General features: G+C 36.8%; 1 protein-coding gene across 2 annotated transcripts in view; it reads right to left on the bottom strand.

Annotated features, from left to right (window-relative positions):
- Nucleotides 1-25,386, bottom strand: part of SGCZ (sarcoglycan zeta) — a 668,752-nt gene that overhangs the window by 284,650 nt on the left and 358,716 nt on the right. For both annotated transcript variants that reach the window (XM_081517996.1, XM_081517995.1), the window contains one exon: nt 18,882-19,076. In XM_081517996.1, the coding sequence (XP_081374122.1) occupies nt 18,882-19,076 (195 nt within the window). The remainder of the gene's footprint in view (nt 1-18,881; nt 19,077-25,386) is intronic.

The following is a 25,386-nucleotide window of genomic DNA, read 5'->3' on the forward strand; positions in this document are numbered from 1 at the left end:
ATTTATATAAGATAAGATTACTACTGGAAAATTATTTCAGAGTACTAGCACATTGCACTTGTTACTTTAAACATGATTTTTAGAACGATCTAAATATATATTGTTTATTGGCCTCATGAAGACAGCTTTTCATACAAAACATAGATTGAATTCTAAATAGGAGTTTGGATTGGATCAGTTTAGTTCAGTCACTCAGTCATGTTCGACTCTCTGCGACCCCATGGACTTCAGCACGCCAGGCTTCCTTCTCCATCACCAACTCCCAGAGGTTTTTCAAACTCATGTTCATAGAGTCGGTTATGCCATCCAACCATCTCATCCTCTGCGGTCCCCTTCTCCTCTGTCTTCAATCAAGGTCTTTTCCAATGAGTCAGTTTTTCGCATCCGGTGGCCAAAGTATTGGAGTTTCAGCTTCAACATCAGTCCTTCCAATGAATATTCAGGACTGATTTCCTTTAGGATGGACTGGTTGGATCTTCTTGCAGTTCAAGGGACTCTCAAGAGTCTCCTCCAACACCACAGTTCAAAAGCATCAATTCTTCGGTCCTCAGCTTTCTTTAAGGTCCAACTCTCACATCCATACATGACTACTGGAAAAATGATAGCTTTGACTAGACGGACCTTTGTTGGCAAAGTAATGTCTCTGCTTTTTAATATGCGGTCTAGGTTGGCCACAGCTTTTCTTCCAAGGAGCAAGCATCTTTTAATTTCATGGCTGCAGTCACCATCTGCAGTGATTTTGTAACCCTCAAAACTAGTCTCTCACTGTTTCCATCATTCCCCTATCTATTTGCCATGAAGCGATGGGACCAGATGACATGATCTTAGTTTTCTGAATGTTGATAATTAAGCCAACTTTTTCACTCTCCACTTTCACTTTCATCAAGAGCCTCTTTAGTTCTTCTTCACTTTCTGCCATAAGGGTTGTGTCTTCTGTATATTTGAGGTTATTGATATCTCTCTTGGCAATCTTGATTCCAGCTTGGATTGGATAGAATGCATCAGAAAAATAAATAAAGGAGGTAGTGCACACAGTGTTTGTGTTAGAACTACATGAAATTTGCTATTTTAGAAGACTTACAAGTCTATTTTGAATTTGAAAGTGAAAGTGAAAATCGCTGTCCTTTCCGGCTCTTTGCAACTCCATGGACCATACAGTCCATGGAATTCTCCAGGCCAGAATACTGGAGTGGGTAGCCATCCCCTTTTCCAGGAGATCTTCCCAACCCAAGGGTTAAACCCAGGTCTCCTGCACTGCACGCAGATTCTTTAACAGCTGAGCCACAAGGGAAGCCATTTTGCATTTAAACAAAAGTAAAGAATATTTATAGCCAAATTATCAAGTCAACTGAGTGAAGCTACCAATTGAGAAAGCAATACCTTGTTTTAAAATTGCACGTTTTACATTGTAGGTATAGGAATCAGACCTGGTCAGTGATAGGAAGAGTCAAGTACTTTCATCATTAAGAAAATATAACCGAGGCAGTCAGGTTAGTCTTCTTCCAAGGAAGAAGATAGAGGTCAAAAGTTTAGTTACACAGCTTAACCTGGTTTCCTATGGACTAAATTCACTTTCATATAAAAATCATTGATGAGGAAAATTAAAATATTTCTTGATCTAATATTCAATGGCTCATAACTAAAGATTAGATTTCTAAATAGGTTTTCCAGGTCAATAAGAGTTTTCTGAAATATTATTTTTAGAAGACAGACATCAAAACAATTTTCTGATCTAGGATCAGGTGTATCTTTGGTAAAATATGGATTTGGCCCATCTTGGCGGGTTTGAAAGTTTAATTTCATCCTAAAAAATAGCTTGTTGTCTCTGAAAATTGAATACTTATTTCTGTATTTTCTTACATAAAACAAAACAACTGATGTAGTACTATTTTTAAGTTCCCATTAAGAATTATTTCACAAAGTCTTAAAATATTTAGATTTTCATTAATAACCCATATTGATGGATTTGATTTCAGAAAAGAAAATAAGCCATTCTATATTGAGGATAGTAAATTCACTATGATTCACATAGATTTCTTCTGATCATAAGATACATAGGTACTAAATAATGTTTACTGAAAAGTGCAAAAAGAAAACTGATAAAAGAAACTTACAAGAGCACCACTAAAGATAACTGACATTTAATACTTTGCTTTTTACTTAATATATGCTTCTTTGCAGTTCTTTTTAGAGATGATATGATATTGCATATTGGCTCATTTGGTAAAGAATCTGCCTGCAATGCAGGAGATCCAGGTTCAATCCCTGGGTCAAGAAGATACCCTGGAGAAGGAAATGGCAACCCACTCTTGTATTCTTGCCTGGGAAGTCCTAGGCACGGAAGAGCCTGGTGGGCTGCAGTCCATGGGGTTGCAAAGAGTTGGACACAACTGAGCAACTAAGGCAGAACCAGTGTTGCATTTGTTAGTTTAAATGTCTTTTGCACTTGATGCTGTAGCATAAAATTTTTTTCAAAATCACTGATATGATTTGATATGGTTAGAGAGCATCACGGACTCAATGGGCATGAATTTGAGCAAACTTTGGGAGACAGTGGAGGACAGAGGAGCCTGGCAGCCTACAGCCCATGCAGTAGCAAAGTGTCGGACACCACTTCGTGATTGACTAACAATATTGCATACATAAATTTATTACTATAACCTTAACGTTCTCTCTTGTTTAAATCTTTATGCTGCATTTTTACATACAGAAGGAGCTCCTATTTGGACATAAATTTTTCTCTACGCTTTTATTTTTGTAGTCTACATACCTGATGTTATATAACTCTAAAGACCTGGAATTCTAAAAAATGGTATAAATTTCAAATTATTCTTTATAAAGGAAAGAAAAAAATTAATTTGTCCTGTGAAATATGGTTATTCAATAACTTTATATCGTCATTACTTTCAATAAAAGTGAAAGTGAAAGTGTTAGTCACTCAGTCATGTCCAACTCTTTGTGACCCCATGAACTGTAGCCCTACAGGTTTCCCTGTCCATGGAATTCTCCAGGCAAGAGTACTGGAGTGGGTTGCCATTACCTTTTTCAGGGGATCTTCCTGACCCAGGGATCAGTCTTGGGTGTCCTGCATTGCAGGCAGATTCTTTACCATCCGAGCCACCAGGGAAGCCCAAGTGTATGTGTTGTATATTTGTATCTAAATATAAATATGTACATGCATGCATATGTATATGTATATATACACATATACACATATATGTAATATAAATACATTGAATATGTAATATTTCTGTAATTAAACTAGTGCTAACAGAAAATATAAGCATATGCTAATTTGACAAGTTTAAAAATGGTAGTTAAAACATTGACAACACCAAATGCTTGTGAAGTCATGGAGTAACAAAAAACCCCATTCATTGCTGGTAGAAATGCAAAATGGTACATCCACTTCATACAACTATTTGGAATTTATCACAAATTAAACATTCTTTCCATGTGATAATGCAATCATGCTCTTTGATATTTAACCAAAAGTGTTGAAAGCTTATGTTCACACCCAAATCTTCTCGTGGATATTTACAGGAGCTTTATTCATGATTGCCAAAATCTGGAAGCAAGCCAGTTTCCCTCCAGTAGGTGAATGTATAAATAAATTGTGGTACAATTTAGTTATTTAGTACTAAAAATAAATGAGTTATCAAGCTATGAAATGCATGGAGAAAACTTCAATGCATTTAACCAAGTTAAAGAAGCTGAAAAGGCTACATGCTGTATAATTTCAACTACATGACATTCTAGAGAAGATAAAACAATGGAGGGTTGCCAGGTTTGGAGACATGGGCCTTGTGGTGGGGGGGGGCGGTGAGTGAATAGGTGGAGTACAGAGGATTTTTATAGCAGTGAAACTGCTCTGTATGATACTATAATGTTGAATAAATGTCATTATATAATTGTCTAACCCCCCAGAATGTATAACATCCTGAGTGAACCCTACTATAAACAGTGGATTTTGGGTGATAATGATGTATCAGGTGGCGCTAGTGGTAAAGAACCCACCTACCGACGCAGGAGATATAAAAGATGAGGGTTTGATCCCTGGACCAGGAAGATCCCCTGGAGGAGGGCATGGCAACCCACTCCAGTATTCTGGCCTGGAGAATCCCATGGACAGAAGAGACTGGCGGGCTACAGTCCATAGTGTCGCAAAGAGTCGGACATGACAAGCAACTTAGAATGCATGCACGATGTATCAAGGTAGGTTCACTAATTTTAACAGATGTGCCTCTCTGGTGAGGATGTTGATGGTGTATATGTGTGGGGTCAGAAGGCATGTGGGAACACTGTACTTGCTGTGAATCTAAAAAATATTCTGAAAACCCAAGACTATTTGAAATTCTAAAAACAGATGTTTAGCTGTTGTTTTAATTGCATTTCTTAACATAGCAGTGAATTGGAGCCCATTCATCATATGAATCTTGATGCACATGTGACTTTCTAATAGAAGGCTCAGACCAGAGTGATGATGGTCAATGAGTTTGGGTCTTAGACATCTAGAGGTTTTGATTATATCTATGCTTTTCCTCAGAACTTCTAAACTATTTAAAAATGGCTAGTTTATTGGAGGAAGAAAGATATGTGATCCAAGTGAAATGACTGTCAAGTATGGGATGAGTTAACCTAAACCATCCAAACTACAAGCTGACTAGGATAGGTGACTGCAGACCCATGAGGAAGACGTACCAACATTAGATGATGGAATTGTCTGGTTAATCCACAGATTTCTGAGTTAAATTAATGTTGATTATTTCAAACTACTTGGATTTGTGTCATTACATAACATTCTTGTGGCAATAGGTCACTAATGCATTGACTTTGTTTAAAATGCCTATTAGCATAGAAAAAGCTGAGCATGCCTATAATTCAAACAGTGTTCACATTTTTTATTTGTAAAATGGAATGGAAAAGTTACAGCAAGCATCATTACTCTGTAGTTCACTAGTATTAATATGTTATGAATATGATAGTGAATTAAAACTATAGCAATGAAAGATAAACCAGTATTAGCAGATGTTAAAATAAAAACCTCACCCATTTCAAATTAAGTAGAAAATATTCAATTTCATGCCCCTATAAGGATATAAATAGATACAGGGGCTTCCCAGGTGGCTCAGCAGGTAAAAAATCTGTCTGCCAATTCAGGAGACACAGGAGATGTGGATTCAATTCCTGGGTTGGGAAGATATGAACTTATAAAATTATCGTCAAATAATAGAATATTGTTTACATAGAAAAATTGTATTTTTGTTACACTGACAACAGTTAGAACTGGACATGGAACAACAGACTGGTTCCAAATAGGAAAAGGAGTACATCAAGGCTGTATATTGTCACTCTGCTTATTTAACTTATATGCAGAGTACACCATGAGAAATGCTGGGCTGGAGGAAGCACAAGCTGGAATCAAGATTGCTGGGAGAAATATCAATAACCTCAGATATGCAGATGACATCACCCTTATGGCAGAAAATAAAGAAGAACTAAAGAGCCTCTTGATGAAAGTGAAAGTGGAGAGTGAAAAATTTGGCTTAAAAATCAACATTCAGAAAACTAAGAACATGGCATCTGGTCCCATCACTTCATGGCAAATAGATGGAGAAATAATGGAAACAGTGGCAGACTTTATTTTTTGGGGCTCCAAACTCACTGCAGATAGTGATTGCAGCCATGAAATTAAAAGATACTTGCTCCTTGGAAGAAAAGTTATGACCAAACTAGATAGCATATTAAAAAGCAGAGACATTACTTTGCCAACAAAGGTCCGTCTAGTCAAGGCTATGGTTTTTCTAGTAGTCATGTATGGATGTGAGAGTTGGACTATAAAGAAAGCTGAGAGCTGAAGAATTGATGCTTTTGAACTGTGGTGTTGGAGAAGACACTTGAGAGTCCCTTGGACTACGAGGAGATCCAACCAGTCCATCCTAAAGGATATCAGTCCTGAGTATTCATTGGAAGGACCAATGCTAAATCTGAAATTCCAGTACTTTGGCCACCCGATGCAAAGAACTGACTCATTAGAAAAGACCCCAGTGCTGGGAAAGATTGAACGCAGAAGGAGAAGGGGATGACAAACGGTGAGATGGTTGGATGGCATCACCAAATTGATGGACATAAGTTTGAACAAGCTCCAGGAGCTGGTGATGGACAGGGAAGCCTGGCGTGCTGCAGTGCGTGGGGTTGCAAAGAGTCCTACACAACTGAGCGACTGAATTCAAGTACCTACGTATTCACCTATTTTGAATAAATTTATAAGAGTTTTTCTGGTGCAAATCTGAATATTTTGAGGTTTTTGCAGCTCACTAACCAGAGCTCTTAGAGAAATATAAAATGTTAATATCGCTTTTAAGTCATCAATCAGGACTGAACCATATCAGAAAAAATAGAAAAACAGAATTCAATTCATATAATTGCAACTCGCCAGAAATGAGATTAAAAGGCATATTATAGTGGAGATATACACAGGTTTCAAACATCATTTAAGCAATTTGCATTGCTTCCTAGTAATCACACATTTTGGACACTAATGAACACTGAAAATAAACACTTCTTTATAATGAGTGCACACATATATGCAATATGTGGGTCATGCTGATATTTAGGTGTTACACTTCCCTCCTCCAACTAAACCTAAAACTAGCATCAAGAGATAATCTTGGTCAGTTTATATGAAGACTTCTAACAAATACCCAGTGCTTTTTTAGATTAGTTTAAGGTAACCTCTAGATCAAGAAGAAATAAAGGGGATATGAGAGATAATAGAGGCTTAGCATGTTTCAAAATTTCTTAAACTCAGAAATACACAAAATTTAAAATAGCAGAAATATGTGATTTGCAAGAGAACAGATATATACAGTAATTCTCCAATGACATTATTCAGTAGAACTTATAAGACAATTTGAAATACAGCTGAACACTGTTGAAGCTGTATTATGAACCATCATGCACGCTTTGTGAAGAAAGAAGTCAGCTAGCCCAAAGGTGATAGCCATCAGCAGATACAAACAGCTTCTGAAACAGTGTAATTATTTGCAAAGGCGTTTTAATGGTGAATTTCTGGAAATATTTAAAACTAAATATCAAACTATTTAGCAAACTAAATTGCTTATAATAAATTGTACTAATACGTTGTATCAGTAGTATTAATTTTATTACATGGTGCTAGCATTTTTTTGATCTGGGAATGAGTTTACAAACTAACAAGAAGGTCAGTGGTAAAATTATTAATAAATTCATATGAATTCCTGCCCAAAAGATGACTTTTATTTAAACAATATATTTACTTGGAAATAACAAATATGACATTAAAATTATGTTTTGAAAAACAAATGGTTGTTTTTTTTCTTACAAAATAGCAAAATGTTAACCCTTAAGGTAATTAGTACTGTTTCATTTTAAAACTTAAATTTTCCCCTAAATTTCCTACTTAATTAGTCAACTTACGTAGGTCATACTATATGCTACTGTTTGTGAAAACAAACGTGTGCTTACACATGCATTTATTACCTCAAGTTCTATGTGGTCTAACATATTTCAGAGTCTGGCTGAAATCACATGGGTGAGTGATTTTATCTTTCTGAACTTCCCAGCTTCTCTGTGTAAAACAGGCACTGAATGAAAGTTCTTTCCATCTTTATATACTATTGTACAATCTAATAAACACATGAACTAACAAGTCTGTACTTTCTATAACTTGTTATTCAATGACTCATTTTCTCAATTCTTTCTTTTCTTCTGCAAAATACCTGGCATTCTAATGTAACTGTATTTAATTTAGCACATGCTATGTAAAGCTCATGGTTTACCTTATGTCTCTGTTTTTGTATTTTAATTCAGTAAAAGAAATGACTGCTTGTACTTGTTTGAACTTGGATAAAAAAAGCGGCTACATTTTTCTTTATAAAGGCAAGGAAAGAAAATGCACCGCTAGGATAAGACTAAGCATGAAAGATTTCATCTGAGAGGGACAATTTGTCAGAAAATTATGAGGAGGTACAAACAGAGGGTTATAATGGAAGCAGTCTTGCAACATTAACTATACCATTCGCTCTCATAAATTCCGTAATAAATCCACACACCACATTGAGGGGCGGAACAGACCGGATGGTTTTCCAGCAGGCGGGCTCCCACAGCTGGCACTCCCCCATGGAGTGGTCGTCATGCCACAGAAATTATGCACCCCCCTTCACCTTGGCTTGGAGTGGGCGCCTTGATTCACATACTGAGGAAGTAATTGGGAAAACGGAAATGGCAGCCCAGAAAAGTGGACAAAAGCTATCATCCTAAATAACCTTCAGAATGGTCGTTCATCATGAGCAATTAGTTACTCCTCAGCAAAATACAGTTTAATGAGGGCAAAGACTAGATTGGAGTCACAGGGATAAAATAACCTTTATGAATATCATTGTCCCTTTTATAAAGGTGCCATTAATAAGCATCATCCGGAGAAGGCAATGGCACCCCACTCCAGTACTCTTGCCTGGAAAATCCCATGGACAGAGGAGCCTGGTAGGCTACAGTCCATGGGGTCGCTAAGAGTCAGACACGACTGAGCGACTTCACTTTCACTTTTCACTTTTCACTTTCATGCACTGGAGAAGAAAATGGCAACCCACTCCAGTATTCTTGTCTGGAGAATCCTAGGGACGGCGGAGCCTGGTGGGCTGCCGTCTATGGGGTCACACAGAGTCGGACACGACTGAAGCGACTTAGCAGCAGTAGCAGCAAATAAGCATCATCACTCTATCCAGAAATTAAAACGAACACTTGCTCTGCCAAACTCAAAAGTATAGTCATGTCTGGAACTTACAGAGGAGTTTTCACTGTTCTGATTACTGACTATGAGAGATTAGGTACATTTCCCCCTTAAATTAAAATAGTTCTGTGATTGAGTATCTTTTGTCTAACAAATTTTAAATGTACTTAAAAAGCAATGATGTCATAGTTATACATCTAATGGTATTGTGTGAATGCACTAAAGTAGACAGGAAAGTAAATTATTAAATGAAGAGTTTTGAATTAATTTAATTTTAACTGAATTTTGTTAACATTAATGCAATGAACGGTGGCAGAAAGAGCATGAACTTTAAAACTGTAGAACCCCAGCTTCTAACCTTGCTCATCAGTGTGACCTTGCAAAATTTATCTAATTTCCCTAACCTCTTTGTCTTCAACTGCCAAAGGGGATATAATATTTACTTTGCAGTGTTGTGAAATTCAATAAGGTCTGGTCTATAAAGCATATAATCTGGCTGAATACAAATCAGATGCTAAATAAATATGGGCTGCAGGGCATCTCCAACACCACTCTCGGATCTAAAGATTAGCCTAAGGGTTATAATTCAGGGTGTTACAAAAATAATTCAGAATGCAGTATCAATCAGGTAATCATTTAAAACCCTGAACATTAAAGATACTCAGAGCATTTAGGATCAAGAACAGAAATCTCATTCTATCATCCAGTCAGTTTTTAAATGTTATATTTGTCAAAATGGTTCAAAATGAAATTAGCTCTCTCTGGAAAATGAGCTCCCTCATTCAGACATGGCTTCCCTGGTGGCTCAGACAGTAAAGAGTCTGCCTGCAATGCAGGAAACCCAGGTTCTATCGCTGGGTCAAGAAGATCCCCTGGAGAAAGGAACGGCAACCCACTCCAGTATTCTTGACTGGAAAATTCCACAGAGAGATGAGCCTGGTGGGCTATAGTTCATGGGGTCACAAAGAGTTGGACACGACTGAGAGACTAACACTTCATTCAGACAGGACAGTAGGGTCTCTTTCAGGTAATGCTAGTTTTCAAACTAAACATCTTGGTGTCATCCAAATCATGATGATGTTTACCAGCTGAATTGTTTCTCTCAAAAGTTTTGGGTAAAGTTTTTATATAACAGCATCAAATTAGAATTTCAAAAGAAGTCTTTGTTATCCTTCCATCATGCCAAGGAAATAAAACATTTTCTCTGATAAAATGTACCCTATAAAATAATTCATTATGAATAACCAATAAGGCATGGAAATAATGTTTGTCATTGCACACAGCTGGCACTGAGTACTTACTCTGAGGCTCTATGTTAAGCACTTTTGTACGAGTTCACTTATTACTTCTAGTATCTCTGTGGGTTAACACTAATTGACCATTTTGCAGATGAAGAAATTGGAGTTAGAGAAGTTAAGTGACTCACACAAGGCCGTCCTTCTAAGGAGTAGTACTAGAGTTAGAATGGGAATCAGGCTGTCTCAAAGCTCATGCTCTTAACCTTTACACATGTCATTAGTAAAAACAAGATTATAAACACCCCATTTCTTTCCTATTTATTTGTTAATACTTGTGTTTCTGGATCCTTTTATGATTCTAGTACTGTGTTATGCTCAATGTTAATAGAAAGAATCATTAACTCAGATAATGTATGGGATAACTGAAGTCAGAACAGCAGAAATATGAGTAATAATTATGATAATGATGAAGTCTTAGCTGTTAGGATATGACAGGCACTTCTGAAGAACTTCCATTATTTTCATTGTTTTGATGCTTACAACAATCTAATAAAAATAATACTGCACCCATTCTACAGGGTAGGAAACTGAGCCACAATTTAAATAATTTATTGACTGTAATACAGCTAATCAGTGGCAAAATCAGGATTTAGATGCAAAGGTCTGATCCCAAGTTCATTCTTTTAACCACTGCTTGATGGATGATGAGAGATGTTTTTGGAAATACCAGCAATCTGAGGTACTTTGCTATTGACACCAATTTTCTATGGGAAAATATCTCACCAATGTGTGGTAGAGAATCAAGCTATTTCCCTGGTTATATAATAATTGTGATTATAAAAATGAACTCATATTATGTTCTTAAATCGTTGCATACACAAAGCAGATGGTGATATATCTGTAGGTTTTTGAAAGGAATAAAGCTTAGCTATAAAGAGCATGAGCTTCAGAAGTTTATAAAGTCTGATTCTGAGTCTATTTTTTATAACAACTCTGTGAGAAATGCAAATAAAAACCCACATCCTGCTTTTGCCCTGTGGACCATGTGAATAAAATTCCTCCCCTTTTCTACTTTCTCCTGTTATTCATCCCTTTCATCTTTTTTCAGTAACTGGAGACTAGTTATGAATCACTGGGGTCTTATTGTGTGTGCTGTGTCTTGTATTTTTTAAATAAAAGTAAATTACGGAAATCACTAACATCCTAAATATGAGACCTAGTTGGGTCAACAGATTTCTCTAGAAAAACCTCAATATGTCTTTGATGTCAACTGTTAAATAAAGAGACTTTCAAGGAAGGTGTGTTGATTGTGGTGGGCAGGCTGAGGCTTCATAGTAGTAGGTACCTTCCCAAGAGAGGCTGGAAGTCAGGAAACACAGTTATCTTTTTCTCACACATGAGGTTCCAATTACTTTTTCTAGAGGGATTGTAATATGTGATGGCACAGAGGGTCTGGGGTTTGGTGGTAAATTACAAATACTTGCCAGCCTTAATTATCAATAGATCTTGCCTCAAGAAAGATGAAGTAGGATAGTGTAGAAGTGAACATTTTACATAAAAAAAAATCCAAGCTTTTTTTTTCTTCATGAAAAGAAAAAAGACTGAGATTTTTCTGCAGTTATTACTGATAGAGTCAGTAAGAGCTAGTAATTGGAACTTCAAAGGACTATCATTTCCCTGAAAAACTCTTTTACCTCAGTGCTCTGGGACTCTGGGAGAAAGTGTCTCTGCATGTCTTCTTATCAGGAGAGGCTGATCAGCTTGACTGAATGACGTGAAAGGACTTGAGCAATGCCATTCTGATACTAAGTGAGGGTGAAATTTCAGCGAAAAACAAAAAAAGCCCGCACATGAAAATCGAAACTCATCAGCATCTGAAGCAGTTTTACAGAAAGAACTAGTGGAAAAATCAAGACATTAAATTTGAGGCTCCCTCTACTGAAAGTGAATCTAGACCTTTACAAATTACAGATGGTCAACCAAAATGCATTATCTACTATGTGCCTGGAAAAGATAACAGGATACATGAGATAATAAGACCTGATTCTGCTCCTTGAGGGATTCCCACCTTATGGGACTTTGGGAAAACCAGTCGAGGAGACAGTACCTATTTAGATGAACCATAATTATATAACAAAAACGACACTGCAGAGATAAGATATATGACTAAAAACAGACATGTGGATAAACCTGCCAGAGAGGGACACCTAAATTAATAAGCAAACCAACTAACAAACAGGATCTACACGACATAGCTGGCTGTCAGATTTCTGGCTTAAGAGGCAGCGGTTTAGCTTAGCTGGCAGTTCTCTGTTATTGTTAAGGAGAACCAAAGAACTACAACATTGTCAATCGGCTATACCTCAATACAAAATTGGTGTTAAAAATTTTTTTAAAAAGGAGAACAAAAGAAACCCTTAGAGGTCGCCAGTGGTGGTATCAACTGATCTCATCACTTTAGGGATAAAATTTGACATTTAAAAGCCAATATTTCCAGACATCTGCTCTAAACTCTAGAACCTAGAGAAACTCTTCTACACATGCAATTACACTTACCAATATACAAAAATGTTGTTAGCATCACCGTTTGTGAGAGCAAATTAAACAACAAAAATACTTAGGAAACAACTCAGAAGGAAAGTTGATAAATAAATGTTATATTAATAATGAAATTTATAGCAGTAAATAAATAAATTGTAGGAATAAACACTAACAGGAATAAACCTCACAAATAGATTGTTGACTTAAAAACAACACAGTGTTTGAGGTTTACACACATACAAGCACTCACATGAACTAAATAAAGTAAGAAAAAAAAACTTGTGGTCCTATATAGATAGAGTTAGGAGATATTGGTAAAGTTTATTTTTCCAACTAAGAGATGTGGCACAGGTGTTCATTTCAACATTTATTATTGTTATCAATATTACCATTTCTGCCTTAAATAAATATTGTATATATTTTGGGGGTAAGAATATATTTTACATTAAATAAATAAAAGTGTTACTAATGGCAGCTCTCTGTACCACTGATCTAGGTAATCAAGTTTGGGCCTGCTTTTCCAGAATATGTTAGGTATTAAGTGCAGTGCTACCGGGAATCATTAAACCTGGTATTCAGAACAAAAAACTGCTTTTTCAATGTAGAAGTAAATAAAAACCACTGCATAGACCATGAAGCATTCCCTGTGCTTATGAGACCTCAAGAAACCAGAGTAATTGGTGGTTTTATCTTAATCTTTCCCACGTCAAGGTGGGCCTATGGAAAGGCACAAGCCTTAGTGAAATGAAGAGCTAGTACCCTTTCAGTGCAGGTAACATTAAAGATGGATATTTACCCACAAACACTTATGAAGGGCTAATCATCTGGAAGGCATCATCCTCTGCCTTTGGAATACAGTAGTGGAAAAAAGCATCAAAAGTCTAGGCTTCATGGAACTTACATTCCATCTGTGGAGAGGGTAACAGACAATAAACAAGGTCACATAAAAGGAAACCATTTTGTAATAAACACACTAACGTGAGGATAAAGAAGCAATCAAGAATGAATGAAATGTGGCTATTTCATATTTAAGCTTCACATGTGCCTGTGTGCCAAGTCACTTCAGTCGTGTCCGATTCTTTGCGACTCTATGGACTGTAGCAACCCATTGGAGTGGTCGCCATGCCCTCCTCTAGGGGATCTTCCCAACCCAGGGATGGAACCCACGCCACTTATGTCTCCTGCACTGGAAGGTAGATTCTTTACCACTAGTGCCACCTGGGAAGCCAAGCTTTACGTAAGTCCATCCATATCCATAGGTTCTGGGTAGGAAGCAAAATGCATTTAGGATGAGGACACAACTTTGATAAATGTAAGAACTGGCTGGATACACGGAGATGAAAAAGTTCACTCCACAGTAATGGTTCTATCAGAAAGTGAAATGAAGAAAATTGTGGGAGTAGCAAGTTTTCGGATGGACACACTAACAAATGACAACATGTTGCAATGTACTTTAGCCATCTTAGGTAGATTGCAAATGGCTATGGATAAAATATCACTGGGTTAATGATGAAGATAAAGTATGAATAAATAGTCAAAAGGGTGAGTTGGGGTTATGTGCTGTGTCATTTACTAAAGTATTAGAAGGAGCACAGGATTCAAGATTCAGAAAAAATACACTATTTCATATTTTCCCCAAATTGACATTAAAGAAATTTAGCTTTAAAAAAGTCAGTAAGTGGAAATTTAAATATAGCATTGTATGCAATATCAACTATAGAAAGGTACACTAAAAGAAAAGAAAGTATGATAAAAGATAGTGACTCCACAGCCAACAGCCATAAACAGAAAGATATAAAAACGTTGATTATCTTCTAACTATATACTTTTAAATAGATAATAAAGAAAATATTTGAAATGAAAAAAGTATGTGGCAACTAAAGAAACCAAAGGGACTGCATAAGAATGTCTCTCACATATTTGCATTTTTAGACATTAAAATACAATATGATCAAGAATCTATCTATCCTTGATGTTTATATGTGTATGTGACTACATGTTCAGTCATGCTTGATGCACTGCAATCTCATGGACTGTAGCCATCAGGTTCCTCTGTCCATGGGATTTCTCAGGCAAGAACACTGGAGTGGGTTGACATTTCCTTCTCTATGTGAATAAGTGTATATATGTGTAAGTGTGTATGTATACATGTATTTGTGTATATGTGTGTGTATGTGTCTATTTGTATATTTATGTGTGTATATATGTGTGTGTACTAGAACATACTGTGGTCTTGATAAATTAATTGATAAATTAGTGTCAGATCCAAAGAAAGGAATTAAGATCCTGAGATTAGAGTTATAGACAGGGAGTTTGCAACAAGATATCAAGATATCAAATAACAACAAAACTATCCAGTCATTTAATGGGATGGTTTGCTTGTCATCCAAAGGAGGGTTTAAGCAGATACTGAGTGACCAAATGGAGGGAATGGTGTAGAGAGAATGCTAGAAACATATGGGTGGTTGAACTAAAAATGTCCCAGGTCCTTTTCTGGGATTTTCTTTCATCCAACATTCATCCCACTCATCATACAAGTCCCCAAGAATTTTTTTCTAATTTATTCAATTAACTGATTGTTTCAATTATTCTCCACATCTGGGTACTCTTGACTTTTCAGTCACAACATTCATGACTTTCCTCTTCATCTTCACCCCATAAATGGCACTTACGTTTCCATGCTTTCTTTTGCTGGCTAATTAATGTGTCTAATCAAATTAAGTTGCAGTTGGATGCCACCAACTTTTACTCAGTACTCTCGTGACTAAAAAGAATACTTCATTGTTATATTCATTTTCAATTTTCAAATATAGAGCTAATTCACTTACCATGAACACTTGAACCAAGAAAAGAATATTGCCTGGGCAGAATGCCTGGTTTGATAGGCCTGCTGGATTAGTCCATTATATTGAATCACAAAGATAATATACCAAACAACCAAACAGCAACAACAAAAGCATATAATTGGGTTATACTGATCTTGAGAGAATGAGGTTTCAAAATCTCTCCCTTCAACTCATGTCCACACTTATCAACTCTCCTAGCCAGGAAATTATTGTTTATATCTCTCCTCAGTTTTTCACCCTGTAGTATAAAGTCATTTCCTTTGTCTTGATTCTCTGCAGCTGGATATCTCAATAGCAAAGTGATATTATTTTCCACAAAATCAGAAATAGAATAAGGTCATATCAACCATAGAGATCATGTGTAATGCTGGCCATAATGATGGACTCCAAGATGCATCATAAAACAGGTTGGCAGCTACACTTGCTGTGCTGAAAGCACAATATTTTGATAGCAATAGCATGCCCAGTTTGCTCAAATAAAAGATGTTAACAGCCACATATCTTCATGTATTGGATGGCAACAGTTATAATGAAAGTGAAATACATTTTGTGCAGATCAATAACACTCCCCAAGCAACTTACACACCATTTACTACTTCTTACTATAGTAAGGCAAGTGGTTTTCGGTATTCATGCTAGAAATATATATAGTTCTAATGTACTAGTGAAAACATTAAATTGATTTTTTTTTTTACTGCCTTAATTTAAGATGATTACAAATTATTTCACTTTTCAAGTACATATAACTTAATCTAATGTATAGTATTCAGGACTGCTAAAATCTGCAATTACTTTAGTAATTTGGATTTTTTTCTAAACCATTATGAGTCACTGCATGGATAGAGTATGTTACTTTACAAAAATTATCTTGATACAATAATTACAATCTTATAATATTTCCATTTATTTTAGATATACAGAAATAGCTTACATAGCTAAAGGAAGGATAGCCTTCTATTTTGATTATAAAAAATAAAATGTGATTTAAGAAACAAGAAGAGAAAGATATGTCTAAAATAAAATAAAAGCCAACACTCCTATAGAAATAAACTACTTTTCATTATCCCAAGGAATATGTTGACATTTACATTTTGGCCAGCTGGGGTTCAAATTAAATAGCTCCATAGATAACAGAGACAGCCTGTGTGGATCCTGAGGACAGAGATGACTGTTTCAATTATCTTCCTTGAATGGCTTACCAGCCTTGGCCTCAGCATGTGGCAAGATATTGGGAGGCTGATGCATGAAGCCATGTAATTACTCATTTAAGTCTATTTCCTTAATTAATTTAAACATGCTTCAGAAACGTACATCTCAAAATTCCTGTAGTCTGGTCACTGCATAGAATCAAGACTCCCTAAGGTGAGAAAGTTGATCCTATTTTTCATGAACTTTTAAAAGATGTCTTTTAATGGATAAAAAGAATGCTTAGAACTGTAAGACTTGGAGAAAATTCCACTCTTCCTCTCTTTAAGAAAAAAACAGTTTTTTAAGAAAAACAATGTCAAAGAAGTTGCCATCAGTAACTGGGAGGAGAGGGTGAGATGTATGGAAAGAGTAACATGGAAACTTACATTACCATATGTCAAATAGATAGCCAACAGGGAATTTGCTGTATGGCCCAGGAAACTCAAACAAGGGCTCTGTGTCAATCTACAGGGGTGGGATGGGGCTGGAGATGGGAGGGAGGTTCAAAAGGGAGGAGATATATGTATACGTATGGCTGATTCATGTTGAAGTTTGACAGAAAACAACAAAATTCTGTAAAGCAGTCATCCTTCAAAAAAAAAAAAAATAAACTAAAAAAAAGAGAGCATAAAAAAAATCTGCAGGGGTGTACACATTGTCCCTACTGTGTAATATATGAATTGTAAATGAAGCCCAGACATGATTAAGTAAACACAGGAGAAGAGCTCAGAAGAACAAAAAGACTACAGGTAGACCTAGTGAGTGTCAAACACTCACAAGGTTGTTTTTTTTTTTTTTTTTTTTTTCGGAGGAGTGGGGTGGGTATGGGGATGAGCCAGCTCCTGAGGCAAAATAATGGTTCAAATGTGTTACCAGAGCCTCATAAAGCTGTCATTCTGCTAGCAGCCTCCAACTCCACTTCTAGCCACCCACAGGCTCACAGGCCTTGATCAGCAACACTGAACTTGCATCCATGTCTAGAAAGCAGTTATTTTCCCCAAACCTAAAACACATTGAATCCTGCCCCTCTTTGTCTTTCATTTCTTTTTCTGGAGGCACACCTTTCAAAATGTGCACTGTATTGGGAAAAAATGGAAACTTCTGCTCAGCTCTTTTTTCTTCACAAGCATATGCTGTTTTATCATGATCTGCACAGTTTTACTGTTTCCTCTTTGGAAGCTTAGGCCACCTGCCCCCCAGGCTCCTACTGCACACAACTGCAGTGCCCTACACTGTGGACAGATGCTGATCTCATTTTCTCTTTTGAGATTCTGTTTCTAGTTAGAATTAGGTATTAGTGAAGTCAGAAAGAAACTACTCTTGCTAAATCAATACACAGCAGAGTTTTTTTTTTTTTTTTTTCCTAAGGCAGCCCCACATAGGAAGATCAGTGAAGTTAAATAGCCAGCTTTACATGCACACCTGAGGATGCAGAGGGCTAAAGAATAATAGCAATTTGGTCAGCAAAGAAAGATATCTGCTTGGATATGAAGATATCTGAAGTCTCTAAGCAAAGGCAGAATGGTTTAAAGGTGGAGTAGAGAAATTTAAGAATTTAGCCAGTAAACATGAAATGGGCTAAACTAGATTTTGTGGAAACAGCTAATTTTGTCTTATCTGCAGAATAGATAAGACATCCTTAGAGGTTTACTGTTCACAGTCAAGATTTAGGCAAAATTCATCTATGCACTATACAATGGTTTTGCTAATTGTTAACGTTCCTAAGATAGCAATTTAATTCCTAGTTTATCTTTTATTTACCATAAAAGATGGTATCTGATAAAATAAGATACCATGGCCTCTGATAAGGTAAGATTCCCATCTGATGATAATTATAGACATTGTTCCATGCAGCCCAGGAAAATTTCAAGATTTAGATTTGACCATGCAGTATATTATCTAAAAAGCAAATATAGAGTGGCATATAAAGTATTTCCAAGGAACTTATGATTTATAATATTAGTTTTAATGTGAAATATTATTTCTAAAAGCAGACCCATTTCTTAGAGTCCCAGGTTTAGCAAGCAATTCATGCTGATCAATTAAGTTTTCTAATGTCCTAATAAATCAATATACTATGCTGTCTCATGCTCTACACCTTCCACACTCAAATGGCAGGTAGTAATATATGTGTATTATAATTACATATTGAATGCAGTCATAAAATATCATATGACAGTCTTCAAAATTCCAAGACAAACTTGTAAAGATTAAGATGAATAATTTTCAATTAAAAAATAATAAAGCTGTATCTTCCTTGAACCAAAGCAATAGTTATTAAATCATGGTGGTACTTACCACAGTGAAGTTCATCACTTTCAAAATCCAAATTGTCATGGCTAAGTTAACTATCATGGTAACCAACAGCAGAAGGACAAAGAAGTATAAGCACCTCTTCCGCCATCCATAAATTCCCACTGGGTAAAGCTGTGCGTTCTCAGCCCTGGGCAGGTTATTCTGTTGTGTTGCTAGTATGTATTGTTCTCGTGTCATCTGAGAAAAAAGAAAAGAAGCATTCAAAGATAAAATCAATGACTTTTTTAATCAAAAGGCACAAGATATCTAAGAATAATGGGCAGTGGGTCCTCATTAAGATGAGTAATTAAAATTAATTTGTTTAATTAACATTAAAAGGTTGCAAATCCTTCAAATTCTTATCATCAATTTTGATATTTGGAGTTATTTAACTACCTGTTATATCTCTAAAATACAATATTCTAAGATTTTTAACATTCTTAGATACTATATCTCTAAGATACAGCATTTTCAGTGGGGTTTGCCCAATCTTAACACTAGCTTTTCTCTCAGGATTCTGTGAAGATTCTCAGCTCTACTTCCATTTGTCTAAAACCCAGCAACTTTATGATCAGCCGTGCTACTCTTGGAATAAGTTTCACCATTTTTGGAGTAGACAGAGGCCAACTGTATCACAATGCATATTTGGGACTTGATCTAAAAACACAGGATATAATTAGCTCAGTGTGTATGCTTTAATAAAAAGTTAGTGTGTTTGGAAAAACCTAGGGAGAGAAAATCACTTTTATTTAGAAGTATATAGATGTGCTCAGTGCTCAGATGCTCAGTTGTGTATGACTCTTTGTGACCCTATGGACTGTAGCCCACCAGGCTCCTCTGTCCATGGGATTCTCCAGGCAAGCATATTGGAATGGGATGCCATTTCCTCCTCCAGGGTCTCTTCCCAGGGAAGATCAAACCCATCTCTCTATGTCTCCTGCATTGCCAGGCAGATTCTTTACCAATAATGCCATTTGGAAAGCAACTATTTAATTAAAACATATTTTTAGAACTTTGTTGGTTATTTATTTTGGTTGCATTTTGATGAGTTATCAGTATAAAATTGATCTCTGAAAGAATAAACCGCATATTCACTATCCTGTAACATAACATATTGATATCAGGAGATGTCAGTTTTGGAAAACGGGTTATGGTATTCTTTGGTGGTATACAAATTTAGGTGTTAAATGAATTCTTTCAAAGAGCAAATACATTATTTACTGTCTGATACAACCTAAAGAAATGGAAGAAATGTTAATGCATATGTACTGGGTATACAATTTTCATAATAATGTATTTATCACTTGGAGGATGGAAACTTTAATTTTTATAAAATATGATTTTTCTATAGGACAATAGTTGTTCAGCTTTTTTTTTCTTTTTATGTTTTTCTCAGATTTCTTGTGCATACAATAAATAATGACTACATCAACCGAAATACTGCTGAATAAATCATACAGTTAAAAACCACATTAATAAAGAATCAAAATTATCTATTTAGACCAAATATATAATGTGAAATTATTAATTTGTGATATTTATTGAACCAATCCTATACTAAATAAAATGTTGAACTGTATACTGAGAAATGCAAAAACCCAAAGTTATATGGCTTTTTCCCATTTTCTTATTTTACAGCTATAATTTCAAATTGCACTAATGCACTGTTAAGTATTGTCTTTCCAATTTTTTATGAGTGATGTACATTAGGCTGCTGCTGCTGCTGCTAAGTCACTTCAGTCGTGTCCGACTCTGTGTGACCCCATAGACGGCAGCCCACCAGGCTCCACCGTCCCTGGGATTCTCCAGGCAAGAATACTGGAGTGGGTTGCCATTTCCTTCTCCAGTGCATGAAAGTGAAAAGTAAAAGTGAAGTCGTTCAGTCGTGTCCGACTCTTAGCGACCCCATGGGCTGCAGCCTACCAGGCTCCTCCGTCCATGGGGTTTCCCAGGCAAGAATACTGGAGTGGGGTGCCATTGCCTTTTCTGGTATATTAGGCTGCTGCTGCTAAATCGCTTCAGTCATGTCCGACTCTTTGTGACCCCTAGCCCTCCAGGCTCCTCCATCCATGGGATTCTCCAGGCAAGAATACTGGAGTGGGTTGCCATTTCCTCCTCCAGGGGATTTTCCCGACCTAGGGATCAAACCCAGGTCGCCTGCATTGCAGGCAGATTCTTTACCACTGTTTCACCCCTAAGTAATATAATAAAAATGGCTTCTTATGTTAAATTATAATTTTAAATGTATTAGAAGAACTAATATGACTAGATGAATAAGAACAAACTCTTTCATAATATAAAAAATTACCTTTTTATTGTCATTATTATTATCTGAGTTAATCTTTAACATTTCCTTGAAAGTGCCAAAAAGCCTTAGTCCCTAATTCCAGTTGGAGGGGTGATGTCTAACTTACAAAATGCTATGAAATGTAAAGTGACATAACAGGTGACAGCATACCACAGGTATTCACTTTGTCTAAAAGTTTTGGTAGAGCTTTTGTAGTTCTGATAATGGTTATGATTGCAAAGTAGAAAACTTATAAATAGGAAAAGGATAAAAGGAACACTAGGGACTGCCACAGTTAAAGGGAAGAACAGGGAAGAGCCTTGTTCTTGAAAAGAGGGAGTATGGACATGAGAGGGGAGCAGAAGAGCCTGGAAGCCTGATCGTGTCCAGCTGACAAGGAAGAGACCGTCCCCCATGAAGCTGGTCTCTGAAGTCACAGTAAAATGATATGAGTATTCAGATCAGCCATTGCCTTTAATCTCACAATGCAGCAGACTGCCTTTTTAGAATATTCTATTCCTACAAATTTCATTTAGATGTGAAGGTGAGAATACCATTCCTTAGAAATGAGGACTTAATAAGTCTCTGAAATAAAACAAATACACATTACAAAGAAAATAGTCCTTCAGTGATAAAATTGATTTTTTTGGCCAAACAACAGAAATTCAATAAATACATCAAAAGTCTAACAATTTGAAAAAGCAAATAGGATACAAAAGGCCAAGAGTAAAGGTTGTCAAGAAAATGAAAAATGTGTTAATTAAAACTTTTATCAATTCAAGTAATTCTAATTTTATTTAAGAAAGTATCACAGTTTTGCAATTTATTTCATACCAGATTTCATGTCTAATAGCATTCATTAGAATCAAATAACCTCTAAAACCAAGTCTTAGTTAATGTCAAGGAAGTCTTCAGCCTTCTTGGATTCAGATGTTTATCAGTGTTCACATTAAGATAAATGCATTTACTTCTGTCGCCTTTAATTCAGGGCTTCCCTTGTGGCTCAGCTGGTAAAGAATCTTCCTGCAATGCAGGAAACCTGGGTTCAATCCCTGGGTTGGGAAGATCCGCTGGAGAAGGGCAAGGTTACCCACTCCAGTGTTCTGGCCTAGAGAATTCCATGGACTGTACAGGCTATGGGGTTGCAAAGAGTCCGACCTGACTGAGCGACTTTCACTTTCCTTTAATTCAGGGGAAAGAAAGTGAAAGAGTCAGTCGCTCAGTTGTGTCTGACTCTTGAGACCCCATGGACTGTAGCCCACCGGGCTCCTCTGTGCATAGGGATTCTCTAGGTAAGAATACTGGACTGGGTTGCCATTCCCTTGCCAGGGAATCTTCCCAACCCAGGGATCGAACCTGAGTCTCCTGCATTGCAGGCAGATTCTTTACCATCTGAGCCACCAGGGAAGCTCAGGTCAGGGGAGAGATGATTTAAATCTGGAGTTTGCACTTGCTTTTACAAAGAAATATGTTTTCAAAACGTGAATACAATTTCCAGCAAGATGTTATGAGGTTAGATGAAAGATGCATGGGTCAATAGAACTAGACCTTGTGAATTTTTCAATACTTTTCTCCAAAGGCACAGAAAATCTGGTTTTCAGAAAGTGTTATTTTGCTTAGTATTTTTAATAACTTAATTATAAAGACCAGAAGAGAATGAATTATCATTAATCACTAATGACTTAAACATAGTTCATCACTAATAATCCACCTCTGGAGAATTCTGGCAAAATCTACTTAAGCTGGACGGAATGGGAGAGAAATTACAGTATCAGAGTCCATTGGCTATTATTCCCCTGCCTCACAGAAGGGGACAACAGCCCAAAATACTAAGTCCAAGGGAATGTTATAAATATTCTAATCTACACGACATCATTATTTAGTTGTTTTGTATATACTCAGACCAGGGCACAGAATTTGAGACTCTAGGCAGAAGTGGGTCTTTGATAAAATATTTTTTTAGTGACAAATATGTACAGGTAGAGTTCAAGTGTACAGATAGTCAGGGAAAATACAACAAAAAAATAACATATATAAAATACCACATCAAATAGTAATATTCTCTGAAGATGAAAAATACAACAGTATAATGGATTTATTATATAAGTAATAAAATATTAGACAGTGATAGATGCTATGAAGATAATATGCATGGTGTTATAATGGGCAGCAGAGGAACTACTTTAAAAGTAGTAGAAGGAGAATGCCTCACAAAGGGTGTAACAGATTAGATGAAATTAAAATGATGGATATCGTCTATGAAGAAAATTTTAAAAGATCTTTGATGATCTATTTGAAGCCCTAACTAGAATGGGCTAAATAGAAATTAAAAAAAAAAAAAAATGAAGTGGAAATAGTACAGACGTTTTTTGAGGAGCAGAGAACAGAAGAATGGGATTTCAGATGAGAATATGAAGTCTGATGTCAGAGTATTAATCGGAGACCAGAAAGAGTTTATCTGAAGGATGTGAAGTTGCTCAGTCGTACCCGACCCTTTACGACCCCATAGACTGTAGCCTACCAGGGTCTTCTGTCCATGGGATTTTTCTAGGCAAGAGTACTAGAGTGGGTTGCCATTTCCTTCTCCAGGGGACCTTCCCAACCCAGGGATTGAATCCGGGTCTCCCGCATTGCAGGCAGATGCTTTACCATCTGAGCCACCAGGGAAGCATCAGAAGGATATAAGAGAAAATGGAAAAGCAGTGAGGGTACTTAAATTGGGACCAATAGTTGAGGTGACAAACCTGGGATAGAGAGTTGAGTTGTGCATTCTCAGAGATGTGGTGGCCAAGGAACTAGTGTCAATGACAAAAGATCAGCCAGGCAAAAGGCTTCCCTGATAGCTCAGTTGGTAAAGAATCTTCCTGCAATGCAGGAGACCTGGGTTCGATCCCTGGGTTGGGAAGATCCCCTGGAGAACGGAAAGGCTACCCACTCCAGTATTCTGGCCTGGAGAATTCCATGGACTGTATAGTCCATGGGGTCACAAACAGTTGGACAAGACTGAATGATTTTCATTTTCACTTGCAGGCAACTGGGGGCAACAAGGTGGGAATATATTTGTTGTTGTTTAGTCGCTAAGCCATGTCTGACTCCGTGACCCCAGTCACAGAAGCATGCCAGGCTTTCTTGTCCTTCACTATCTCTCGGAGTTTGCTCAAACTCATGTCCATCGAGTTGGTGATGCCATCCAAACATCTCATACTCTGTCGGTCCCTTCTTTTCTTACCCTCAATCTTTCCCAGCATCAGGGTCTTTTCCAATGAGTCAGCTCCTCACATCAGGTGGCCAAAGTATTGGAGCTTTGGCTTTAGCATCAGTCCTTCCAATGAATATTCAGGGTTGATTTCCTTTAAGTCTGACTGGCTTGATACTCTTGCTGTCTAAGGGACTCTCAAGATTTTCCTCCATCACCACAGTTAGAAAGCTTCAATTCTTTGGTGCTCAGCTTTCTTTACAGTCCAACTCTCACATCTGTACATGACTGCTTTGCAAGTCTCTTTTAATTTCATGGCTTCAGTCAGTGTCCTTAGTGATTTTGGAGCCCAAGAAAAGAAAAACTGACACTGCTTTCACTTTTCCCCCTTCTATGTGCCATGAAATGATAGGACTGGATACCATGATCTTAGTTTTTTTTATGTTGGGTTTCAAGCCAACTTTTTCACTCTCCTCTTTCACCCTCATCAAGAGGCTCTTTAGTTCGTCTTTACTTTCTGCCATTTAGAATGGTATCATTTGCATATCTGAGGTTGTGATATTTCTCCCGGCAATCTTGATTCCAGACCAGCATTTCTATGCAGAGATGTACTCTGCATATAATTAAATAACCAGAATGACAATATACAACCTTGTCACACTCTTTTCCCAATTTTGAAGCAGTCAGTTTTTCCATGTTCAGTTCTAAATGTTGCTTCTTGATCCACATACAGGTTTCCAAGGAGACAGATAAGGTGGTCTGGGACTCCCATCTCTTTTAGAATTTCCCACAGTTTGTTGTGATCCACATAGTCAAGGACTTAAGCACAGTTAATGAAGTAGAAATAGATGTTTTTCTGGAACTCTCTTGCTTTTTCCATGATCCAGTGAAAGTTGGCAATTTGATATCTGGTTCCTCTGCCTCTTTGTAACTCAGCTTGTACATCTGGGAGTTCTTGGTTTTCACATACTGCTGAAGCTTAGCTTGAAGGTTTTAGAGCAAAACCTTACTAGCATGTGAAATGA

The sequence above is a fragment of the Giraffa tippelskirchi genome, chromosome 8 (genome assembly GCF_054371585.1).
Source record: "Giraffa tippelskirchi isolate mGirTip1 chromosome 8, T2T-mGirTip1v1.2.pri, whole genome shotgun sequence".
In the NCBI taxonomy this organism is placed as follows: domain Eukaryota; kingdom Metazoa; phylum Chordata; class Mammalia; order Artiodactyla; family Giraffidae; genus Giraffa; species Giraffa tippelskirchi.